This window comes from Vigna unguiculata, chromosome 9, assembly GCF_004118075.2.
Source record: "Vigna unguiculata cultivar IT97K-499-35 chromosome 9, ASM411807v1, whole genome shotgun sequence".
NCBI classification, from domain to species: domain Eukaryota; kingdom Viridiplantae; phylum Streptophyta; class Magnoliopsida; order Fabales; family Fabaceae; genus Vigna; species Vigna unguiculata.
In genome coordinates, this window is record NC_040287.1 from 40,265,127 (window position 1) to 40,276,196 (window position 11,070).

At 34.5% G+C, this 11,070-nt stretch overlaps 3 protein-coding genes and 1 non-coding gene across 6 annotated transcripts; 3 read left to right on the forward strand and 1 right to left on the reverse strand.

Annotated features, from left to right (window-relative positions):
• Positions 1-520: 520 nt before the first annotated feature.
• LOC114196300 (LIM domain-containing protein WLIM1-like) lies at positions 521-2,582 on the reverse strand. Its single transcript, XM_028086900.1, has 5 exons — positions 2,277-2,582; positions 1,699-1,795; positions 1,569-1,609; positions 1,236-1,325; positions 521-1,064 (listed from the first exon to the last, which is right to left on the reverse strand). Exons 1-5 carry the CDS (start codon positions 2,409-2,411, stop codon positions 837-839), a joined length of 591 nt encoding a protein of 196 aa, XP_027942701.1. The 5' UTR covers positions 2,412-2,582; the 3' UTR covers positions 521-836.
• A 1,068-nt stretch (positions 2,583-3,650) lies between these two features.
• TRNAP-UGG lies at positions 3,651-3,722 on the forward strand. Its single transcript has one exon. It is a non-coding gene; the product is annotated as a tRNA-Pro (tRNA).
• On the forward strand, positions 3,667-8,539 carry LOC114196342 (GPN-loop GTPase QQT1). Of its 3 annotated transcripts, XM_028086956.1 has the most exons (12): positions 3,793-3,866; positions 4,030-4,561; positions 5,019-5,144; positions 5,246-5,290; positions 5,408-5,487; positions 5,746-5,820; positions 5,935-6,038; positions 6,120-6,276; positions 6,381-6,468; positions 7,346-7,418; positions 7,496-7,626; positions 8,209-8,539. In XM_028086956.1, exons 3-12 carry the CDS (start codon positions 5,053-5,055, stop codon positions 8,267-8,269), a joined length of 906 nt encoding a protein of 301 aa, XP_027942757.1. In that variant the 5' UTR covers positions 3,793-3,866; positions 4,030-4,561; positions 5,019-5,052; the 3' UTR covers positions 8,270-8,539. The 3 variants fall into 3 exon arrangements, with proteins under 3 accessions (XP_027942756.1, XP_027942758.1, XP_027942757.1); XM_028086955.1 differs by lacking the exon at positions 4,030-4,561 and having other exon boundaries at positions 3,667-3,866; XM_028086957.1 differs by lacking the exons at positions 3,793-3,866; positions 4,030-4,561 and adding an exon at positions 3,716-3,736.
• A 1,473-nt stretch (positions 8,540-10,012) lies between these two features.
• LOC114162641 lies at positions 10,013-11,070 on the forward strand. Its single transcript, XM_028046597.1, has one exon. The coding sequence runs from the start codon at positions 10,167-10,169 to the stop codon at positions 10,920-10,922; it is 756 nt and encodes a 251-aa protein (XP_027902398.1). The 5' UTR covers positions 10,013-10,166; the 3' UTR covers positions 10,923-11,070.

An 11,070-nucleotide genomic window follows, 5' to 3' on the forward strand; every position in this document is an offset into this window, starting at 1 on the left:
TCAATTCAATATGAAGATTGAAGATGATATAGGATAGTCAAACTTATTTTAGCACAAGTGACACTCTACATGTAAAGAATTAAAAAAGATAGTAATATATTTAATTCGTAAGTTAGTTCTTATACTTAGATTTATGATTCACTTTATTCTTTTATATATATATATATATATATATATATATATATATATATATTTTGGACTTAACTTAGTCTCCATATTTGTTAAATAGAGTGAATTTCCTTCCTCATTAAATTGATATTAATATCATTTGAAAGTTACATGTCAAGATTCGAGAATATTATTTTGTACCATTTCAAAAGAATAAAACACCACCCATATAAAAGATAATCCAATTTATGCAACTCCATAAACAAAGTTCTCAAAAAGCATAACAGAGCAAGATGACAAATTTTAAAATCTCAATTTTATTTTCTTAACTACACCGAATGATTACCCAGAGTCCCAATTTTTGTTTTCTTAACTACACCTGGTAGAGGTAGGTGGAGGGAGAAAGAAAAAATATGAAAAAAATCATGTAGTATGGCTTCTGAATCAATATGAATACATAGATAAAGTTTTAAGAAATTCAGTAGCACTGGCTTCTGAACAACATTCAGAATGGAATGCCATTAATGTCTCATTTTTGTATCCACAACTCACAACAGAAACAAAATGATGGATTTCCACACACCCCACCCACAAGAAAGGGAATATCATATTTTTCAGGAGTATTCTGGACTCAGTACTAATGATAAAGCATGAGAGAGATATAGCAGAAACACATGATATACAGAAATATGAAACTTGAGGAAGGGAATATTCATTTTCAGACTTTTTCATGTCTCAGCTGCAACTACTTCACCGTTGGTTTTCTCTTGAATTGCACTCTTCTCATGGTCACCTTCAAGCTGGCTTAAATTTCCCTTCTCCTTGATCAGTTGGATGTGGTGGTGCTTGCAGTAGAGTTTCCCATCGTGTGCAATGTAATTGGAGGGACTAATAACACACCCTCCATGAGTGCATTTGAAACAACTCTTGTGATAAGGAGTTCCATTCACCGTCACCTACACCATTTCAAAATATATATACAACTTAATCCCTTTCTGAAATAGAACGCAAGTTTTAGCACTTGGTATCGTGGTTTAGATTAGAAAAGGAGCTGCTATGGATTCTTTGCACTTATCAATGGTGGCACTAAAGTGTCTCACTGATGAAAATTAATGTTGTGTTGTTACCTTTTCAGTGGGATACACTGTTTTCTGACAACCAGCACATTTATCTCTGGTTCCACCAAACATATTCAAGACTTTGGTTGCTGCCGGTTTCTGATTAGAAACAACCCAAAATTAGATAAATGCTATGTAACAACTGACATGTTTACGAGCGCCAATAACTCGTTTTCAAAAATATTTGTTATCATTGATTTAAATATATTATACATTAGATTCGTTAAGAATTAAATCTACAAAATTATATAACTTTTGATCAATAATAAAATTTATGTTTAACAGAGTGTGTTAACCTGTTTTATTGAGCATTAGTAGGCATCAAGATTTAAAATTGGTTACCTCTTCGCCAGTTTTGTCTGGTTTAGCAATTTTTGGTGTCCCTGATCAGCCAAAAGGAAATAAAGATAAGTAACCCCTGAGGAAAAAAATAGCGAGGCTTTGAATAATTGGATTTTGGATCCTTTGTTACCTTCGAAGCTTTTGTCAAGACTACCAGTTCTTTTGAACAGTTGATCGAAGTGTGGCTTGCAGTAAAGAACTCCCTCGAAAGAGTTATAGTTGCTAAGCTGCAAATACATTACTAAATTAGTATAGTTCATAAAAAATAAACCTAATTACACACCTTAAATCAGTATACTTCAAAAATTAGTACACATTGCCAGGAAAATTAGCAGAGCATCTGGGGAATCATATGAAAACTACAGATTCACAAATCAATTTTAGCTTTTGATAAAAAACAAGTGAAATGTAGAAGGCAGAGTTAGATCCATTTATCTCAACAAACTAGAAAAAGGAAAATGGAATAAATGAGAGTAATAGATAGATTTAGCAATACATGAGGCTAATACTTATATAAACACCGAATTAATTATCAGTGAAAGCAAGTGCTGAAATTGATGTCAAATTATGAACAAACAAGAGACACCAGATCCGGGGACAGAAAGATCTGAACTAGAGTCAAACACTAGAATACAAAACCATGAAGAATTATTATATCATATATCTCTGTAGATACAAATCCAAAGAGGGTAGTTAGAAGAAACAGACCTTGAGTGTTCCTTTGCAGTGGTGGCATCTGAAGCAAGCCTTGTGGAAGACTCGATTATCCGCAGTTAACTTATCAACCAGATAAACTGTTTTGTCACAAGCCATGCACTTCTGAGTTGTTCCTGCAAATGCCATATTTCGCAATTCTCTCCCCTTAGCAAGGTGCAACAAAGCTATATGATCCCTGTGTGAACCTTAAGTAGATTTTTCTTGGTAAGGGGAAGAGCAAAACGATGAAAAAGAGAAGATAAGGGGTAAAGGGGGTGGTGAAATGTGGGAGGCAGGAGACAAAAGCAGACACCCCAACAAATATACTGTCATTGACAATCATTTTGTCTAATATTTTAACCACCAAACTCACCATTTTCTCCTACACATTTTTAATGTCTTCAACTGTTAAGTTAAATGCGTCACACTAAAGAACAAGAAACAACCACAATAACATAATTTGTACGCAACAAAGAAGATGACGTTAGCTTCCAATTACAGTGTTGTGGGGATTTTTTTTTTCTACCATCACCGTATTTTTACTACTTTATCAAGTTTGGAAGATGCAGAATCATTATTTCAGATATAATGTATGATAGGTGGAGACCATGACCCTACCGATCATAACTCACTCGCGTTTGACCTAAATCTTTTGCAAAGTCCTTTCCGTCTATTATTGGATCATTCAATTAAATTATAGAATAGCCAAAGTCACCAACTAAGTCCTTTTTTAGTTAATCAACATTATAAAAAACTAGCAAGAATACAGCTATCATTATCACACCTGAATGGTTACGATCAATATTATTAAAAAGTTAAATTATTATAAACCAAAAACAATTATCAAGATATAAAGAATGGCATCGTAAAAAAAATGTGTAAGAAAATAGTTACAAATATAATTAACTAAAACCTCTTTTCGATCTCACTTTGTAACGTGGGGTTCCATCTGCTTTGCTTTCATTGTCGAATCCCACTTTTGAACAGTGTGAAGATTTTTCTTGAGTTACAAGGGATGAATGGCATTCCAATGCAACCCTTAGGTAACTTATAATAACTGAATAGTCACCTGAATTTTCTTAAGTTGCAGTAGTTTTACGTTTACCATTTGGATGAGTCAAATATGTTATGATATATTGGGTTGGGGATTTTACTTGTTTATGGAAAAGATGCGGGATCAACGTCAGGGTGTATAATTTAGCACAAACTACCTAAAATGATGGGTTTGGTGTGTCTGCAATCTTCAGTAACACTCCAATTATGATGACAGCTTGCATTTAATATGGATTTGTCCCACACTATGCAACTTCACAGTCTGCATCTAGGTAAGTAAGGTTTCAATAACTATAGGTTATATAAAAGTAACCTGTCAGAATCTGGCAAGGAGGGCATTTGGTCTAGTGGTATGATTCTCGCTTTGGGTGCGAGAGGTCCCGAGTTCGATTCTCGGAATGCCCCTTCTCTTTTTCAAAGTAAGTCTATTTTGTTTTTATTTTAATTTCATTGGTACCTAAGTGTTCGATTGTGGAGAGTTCATTATAGGAATACAATTGTTCAAGTCATACATGGTGCTGTCTTCGTCCTCAAAATTTTGGAGCAAAGGTGAACATTTGGATTACTTATTATTGTCATCAGATAAGTTATAAGAAATGTTGGGTTTTACATGTGTTGTATGTGGGAGGTTTTCGGACAGAGATAATCAGTGCTTATGATTTCTGCTTCTGCTTATATGGTGTAATGCTGAGTCGTGTTGATTTGTTTTTAGAGTTTCTGGGTTGCGTGTATATTGTTTGATGAAATGCATGGCCGTTTGGTTAAATGATTTGCTGTCAAGATCGCGAGTATAGCAGAAACGTACAAGACGGGAAGGTCGCGGATTGCAGGTTCGGTATTTTCTCGTGAAAGCAATTGTGCGGGCTCGAGCTTTGTTATCCAGTTCGGATGCCATCACATGTAGTTGGGCTTTCCGGGTAGGGTTTATAATGACCCAATTTAAAAAATTAAAAAAAGAAAACCTTTTTTCCAAGGCTTCTCTATCGCAAGTCGGAACCAAACAGTATCTTGCTCTGCTCGACTGTGTCCCCAACCATCACTGCATACCCATTATAACGCTGGTGTCGTAGTTGTCAGCCATCACAGCACTCGCGTTGCTATTGCTGACGCTTGCATAACCGTCGATAGGGTTCGCGTCACTATCTCTTACTCTTGCATCACCACCACCGGCGTTGCCTTCATCATTACCGGCGCTGCCTTCATCGTCGTCGGTCTTGCGTCGATCGTTGTTTCGGCTGTTCAGAGTATTTCTTCTTAGAGATACTTCTTATTTTATTATTTTTGTAAAATATGACAATTTAAAACACATTTGTTCTCAGTTTTCTGATCTAAATTTTGTTTTTTCTGGTCTTGCTGCCACTTAGATTTGGAGTGTTATGCAAAGTTCGTAATCACTAAGCCATTATGAATTTATTAGCTACTACGAGTTAGTTTATGTTATGAAACTAGTATGGGATGTGAGCATTTATGATTTATGAGTTATTTTTTTCCGCATTATTACTATTAGTATATAATTTATGTTCATGTACATAAATATAGTATTTCATAAATATTCCTAACTCTTATGGTTGGAATCCTTGAGTTACCATCTCTTATCGTCTTCCTATCCTCCAGTTTGACAACTGATTTAACATAAATTAGTTATTCAGATTCTGTTTTGCCCTTGTACAAGGTTTAATTCGACTTATTATTAATATGCAGGGAGATAGCATTTGGTCACAACGAAGGAAGGAAAATGGTGTTTGGGCAAGTAGTAGTTGGGCCTCCTGGCTCTGGCAAAACAACTTATTGCAATGGCATGTCTCAGTTTCTAAGTCTCATTGGAAGGTGAGCCTTACTCTCTATATAATTATTTTTTATTATGTTGATGGTAGGTTTTTTTACTAATTTGGGGTATTGTATTTGCCTTTTGTTGCTTTTTAATGTAGGAAGGTTGCTGTTATCAATTTGGATCCAGCTAATGATTCATTACCGTATCCTTTCCATTTGTTGTTCTCAGAAGTAAACATCTTAATTGTGTAGCTCAATTGATGTGTCCCTTTTTAGCTATATAGTTCAACTTTTATGGTTTCCCCTAATGAAAAATATAGCTATGATTGTGCTGTGAACATAGAGGATCTTGTGAAACTAAGTGATGTAATGGTGGAACATTCACTTGGTCCAAATGGGGGTAAGCCACTTTTTTTTTTTTGTTAAATTATTTATTTATTTTAAGAAATTTGCCTTTTTAAAGCCATGAAACCATAGTACCGCGGGTATTGGACTACTTAGATTATGCTGTGTGAATTTATGACAAGTAGTTAAACAAGTTACTCTGTGTGCAATGGTTCGTGTAAAAGGAACTTTTAATGTGTCACACCAGCTTTTCTAATGTACTGGTGCCTTGCTGTATACGTATTAAGAAGTTTCTCTTGCCTTGTACAAGCAGGTCTTGTGTATTGCATGGATTATCTTGAGAAAAATATCGACTGGTTGGAAGCAAAATTGGAACCTCTTCTGAAAGGTCAGTGCATTGTTATGCCGTAATCAAACTGTAAATTCTATCATCCTTCTTACATAGACCCTACTTGATCAGTTAACAACACACTCTAGTAACCTGACAGTATTTACATTTCAGATCACTACCTTCTCTTTGATTTTCCTGGCCAAGTTGAGCTCTTTTTCCTTCATTCAAATGCCAAGAATGTCATCATGAAGCTCATAAAGAAATTGAACCTAAGGGTATAGTACTGTCCTTTACGTCTTGCTGGTGTCAAACCGCATGCTGTTTTAAGAACTGATCTATGTGTTTATTCTATGCAGTTAACTGCAGTGCATTTGATTGATGCCCATCTTTGCAGTGACCCTGGGAAGTATATTAGTGCATTGCTTTTGTCCTTGTCCACGATGCTACATCTAGAACTCCCTCACGTAAATGTCTTGTCTAAAATTGATTTAATTGAGAGCTACGGAAAGCTAGGTGCAGTCATTACACTTTTTCAGATGTCAGGCGTTAGATGTATTTTACTTTATGCCGGTTACAGTGAGAGATTTATATACTGACTTTATGTTTTATTGTTGCAGCCTTTAACCTTGATTTCTATACAGACGTGCAAGACTTGTCATATTTACAATACCAGCTCGATCAAGATCCTCGCTCTGCTAAGTACAGGTGCGATGTGCTATGGTGATTCTTTGACTGCTAGCTTTTGTTCTAATAGTATTTTGATGTTTTGCAGTTTTCTTGATAATTTTTTAACTGTTTTCTTTCTTTACATGTAGAATTTAACACTAGTTCTGTTTGGATTAACAGTGTAAAATTTAGTTTATGGAAGCTCATTTTTTTATATTCTTTTTCTTCTTAGTTCCTTCTTCTAGAAATGTTTATGGAGAAAAGTCTATCCAAAGAGACCTATTGCATTTTGCTATATCTTGTCTACCCTGAACTGTTGCAAAGCTACATTGTTTAAAATTGTTTCTGTATACTCCCATTAGACGAAAAGGAACAAAGACAGATTTTAAATTTTAGTGCTTCTGTCAGCAGCTCCCTCTTTTGATAGAGAGCTATTGGTCTAAAATAATAATCATGCACCAACGTTGAATGTATAGTTTCTCATTAGGGTGCTCCATGGGTCGTAGCAACTTATTATGACAAATGTGCAGCAATTTTATTTAAAAAATGAATAAATATGCATCGATTGAATCATTCATTCATTTGCCTTACTTGCTATGTTTATAATAGACTAGGATCCAATCTGCCGTGATGTTGAAATATGCCTACGTGGGTGGATTAATCAAATTCCTCGGTTGAAGTTTGGGGTCTATATTTCATTATTCCGATTACGTATGAAATGATAGCCTTACAAAGTGAATAATATGTTGGAAATGATGGTCAAGGAAGGTTTAAATGTGTTAGATAGAAATTATTTTGTGAGTATACATCATAGTTAACTCATTCTTGTTGATGACCTTTTTCTGTTCTCGAATTCATCCTTAAGATTGGCATTTATTGTTATTCTGAGTAGTATTTATCTTAATGATATTTGCAGAAAACTCACAAAGGAACTATGTGAAGTTATTGAGAACTTCAGTCTTGTGAGTTTTACAACCTTAGATATTCAGGTAAACTAAGTATGCCCTGTATTTTCATCTGTTTGCATCAAATGTTTGGAATCCTAAGTCGGAAGTTGTATTTTCAGGACAAAGAGAGTGTAGGGAATTTGGTGAAGGTGATAGACAAATGCAATGGGTACATATTTACCGGTATAGAAGCAAGTGCAGTTGAATTTAGCAAGATTGCAGTTGGTCCTGTTGATTGGGATTATTATAGATATCCTTTTTTTCGTCATCTATTCTGAATTCTTACATCTTGAGATGATTTATTTTACAAAGTACCATAACTTTCACTATTGCATGCCAGAACTACCCTTACTTATTGCTTTCCAATGCATATACTTTTTTTAACTGATTCTTGGCAGCCTGTAGTAACAGTGATCGTGAGTGGTATCATATACATTCTAAACACAATAGTCGTCCTCCCTTTCGCGAACATGTTAATTAAATTATTGTGGAATATGGATCAATGCATTAAGTAGGAAGAAATGATTGGTCGAAACATAGAAGATTCGTGTAAAAACCTCTCTGGAAAATGTTCCGGTTGGAGAAAAAATTGCCCTATTTTTTAAATCAAATGTATTTTTTTAGACAATCACTTGTGATCAATCATTGATGCTGTGAGAAGGCTTCCCAGCGAATTGAACAATACTCTAAGTTACTTTTGAGATTGCTAATGCTGTTGTCTTAACCAGTGTTCTGATAATCATGGATGCATCAGTTCTGTTGCCTATTCTTCTTTTACCTCTTTCCTGGTCAGACTCTTTTAATTCTGAGCTTCCCTTAACTCAAAATCTACAGTTGCAGCAGTGCAAGAGAAGTACATGAAGGATGATGAAAATATTGATGATAATGAATGATGGGTAAAGGTGAATAATTGAAAGAGAATGGCACTTTGGTGAGTAATTTTACTTTCTCCATTCGCTGTTACGTTGCTTTGGGCTGTTGTTTTGCCTACCTGTGAAACCATGGTTCACACTACAGCTTGTGCCTAAAAGAATGTTCCAGATTTGGCTGACTTTGTATATTATTATAATTTAATTATAATCCTGTAGTTCTGAATGAGTATAGTTGGGTGACTAGTAATTGTTTATAGTTTCAATATTAATATGTTTATCTTTTAAATGACATCAATAGTAGAAATGCTACGAGAGTTTATTATGCTATGATGTGGTCAGAGGCACCCTTCTTCCACCAGAAGTCATGGATAGTTTCCATGAACATGTTAAATTAATGGATTGACCAAAATGCGTGATAGGATGCTTCAGAGCCACGCATTTCTTGATGTAAAAAAATAAGAAAATCTGAGTTTTGACCTTGAACATGTCAAATGATTACCGTGGAAGTTCCCAACCCGTGAATATTTTTTAATAATGGCAAATTTCACAGAACTTAATTTCTACGGGCTTGAGAACGTTTCTAACTGCACCACCATTTACTTGTATTCAAACTAAATTTTAATAAAGAATAGAGGAAACGTAAAATAACAAAGGTATCTTCAATAAAGTTTAAAAACTACAAAATCATCCCTAAGAAAACACAGATGCAAACTAGAGCAGTATGTTTCATTTTCTTAACATGAAAATTTGGCTATAGAGTATCTGCTGAGGTTATTAATGAAATTATAATATAAAAAAGGGATAACGTTATGTTTAACGAAAAGTAACATTTAATTTATATGAAATTCTATACAAAGGATCTAATTTAAATTTTGTTATATTAGGAGTACACTTTTTTATCTACGAAATCTTTGAGTAGACTTTTTGTGTATCAATTAAAATTAAAAAAAGATTGAAATAGCAGTGCTTTGTATTTATAGATTTTGTCGTAATCATATGTTGATTAATTTGGAAACTTCGCAACACCAACAGAACCAAGCATTGGAAATAACGTTTGCACTCTTGTTTTTTTTTCTTTGATGCCCCCCAACCTTTCACACCCCATCTCCTTCAACTTAACTTCCTTCTAAATTTCAACCTACACATATTTGAAAAAGTAAATCCATAAACGTTTTAAAGAATTAAAGAACTATATTTTTCTATAAACTAAAATTAATTTACATATAAATTAAAAATGAAGATTTAGGAGAAGTGATATAAAAATATAATCTTTGTAAATTAAGTTATACAAAAACTATTTTAAATTTATGATAAAGTTCATTTTTTTTTTCAATTTTCTATTACTATTTATAGAAATTTATTTAAAATATCCTTAATAATAATAATTCATATCTACGTAAGACCATTAGAGCAAAAAATATTGAAGGCAAGGTTGTCCAATTTGTTATCATTAATGAGTGACAAAGACTTCTTCAATTAATCAACACCCTCTTCCCCAAGTATCTGTTTTTTAAATTAAAAGAAATAACAATTTGTCTATAATCTGTAACCCACAAAAATTTTCTCTAAGCCATCGTCATCATCTATTCATTTTAAAATATTGCACTGTTTGAAAGAATAACCTAAGCAATGCAGCAACTTCTCTTTCTCTCTCTCTCTCGAATAAGTCAAAGATTAAGATAACCACATCGGCAACTCTTGCCTGATTAAATTTCAAAAAGTTTGATTTGACCCTAATGCGTGTCGAGCTTCATTATTATTCGATTGGATCTAGTCAAGTCATAGTCTTAACCACGATCTATATATAATTCTCAATTCATTTTCTCTTTCTTTCGCAATAATCTTAAACCCTCAGAAAACTCCGCCCAACAACAACGTTAACCGAAAAAAAAAACCACCTTTGTTGTTCTTTCCGCACATGTTGAACCATTTTGTCTGTGGCAGTTTCCAGCACCAAGAAGAAGATGTTGCACCACCATGTTCAAGCCCCAAGAGGTCCAAGAGAAGAAAAGAAAGTAGAAATAACAACCCATATTCCGATCGAGGCTTAGACAAATTTTCAGCACTTTTGGCTGATCTTGACGAGAGAAGGCAAAAGGTGTACTCTCAAACCAGTCCTCAGGAGATATCTTTGGTCCGGTTTGCCTATTCGAGCAACGACGATTTCGTTCCCATAGTGGTCAAACTGAAAAACAAGGATCAGAACAAGAAACACAACAGTGAAGAACTCAAAATGACACACATGACATCTTTCTCGGAGCAATTGGAGAAATCGGCCGAAGAAGCAACCGTGGAAGAAAGGAAGCAACACAACAAAAAGTCGGAATCTCATAAGAAGAAAAATTTTAGGTTTTCTTGGAATATGTTGAAGTGGCCTTCTTTCTATGTGCCAGCGGTTGTTATTTTGATTTTGGTTTTTCTGATTGTGTTTGGGAGATCTGTTGCAACACTCTGCACTTGTGTTGTGTGGTATGTGGTTCCCACGTTGAGTGAATTTTACTATGATAGTTCGAAGCCAAGGAAATCGGTGATGAACTGGAAGAAGAGAGATTACGTTTGGGGATGGTTGAATGACACGAAGATGGTGAATCCTGAAGAGTTAGGTTCTCCAAGAAGACGTGGTGATTTCAATGGCAAGAGTTCAGGGAAACACGGCCACCAGAAAAGCTGGTGAAGATTGTTTATCTGTGTAAATATGTGTAGTTTTTGTTGGTGACGTTCTTGAGACAGGTTCAAATTTCAATCCTTCTCTTGTTCACGTTTTGCCACTGTAATTAAATCTGATCCTTGTACATCTTGTTAATAATATGGTTTTGTTAGAA

Coding starts and splice junctions, on each gene's coding strand:
- LOC114162641 (XM_028046597.1), top strand. CDS start 10,167: ATGTTGAACCATTTTGTCTGTGGCAGTTTCCAGCACCAAGAAGAAGAT.
- LOC114196300 (XM_028086900.1), bottom strand. CDS start 2,411: ATGGCATTTGCAGGAACAACTCAGAAGTGCATGGCTTGTGACAAAACA. Junction 1,610..1,698: donor TCTTGACAAAAGCTTCGAAG/GTAACAAAGGAT, acceptor TTGGCTGATCAG/GGACACCAAAAATTGCTAAA. Junction 1,326..1,568: donor CAGACAAAACTGGCGAAGAG/GTAACCAATTTT, acceptor GTTTCTAATCAG/AAACCGGCAGCAACCAAAGT.
- LOC114196342 (XM_028086955.1), top strand. CDS start 5,053: ATGGTGTTTGGGCAAGTAGTAGTTGGGCCTCCTGGCTCTGGCAAAACA. Junction 5,821..5,934: donor ATTGGAACCTCTTCTGAAAG/GTCAGTGCATTG, acceptor TTTACATTTCAG/ATCACTACCTTCTCTTTGAT. Junction 6,039..6,119: donor TAAAGAAATTGAACCTAAGG/GTATAGTACTGT, acceptor TATTCTATGCAG/TTAACTGCAGTGCATTTGAT.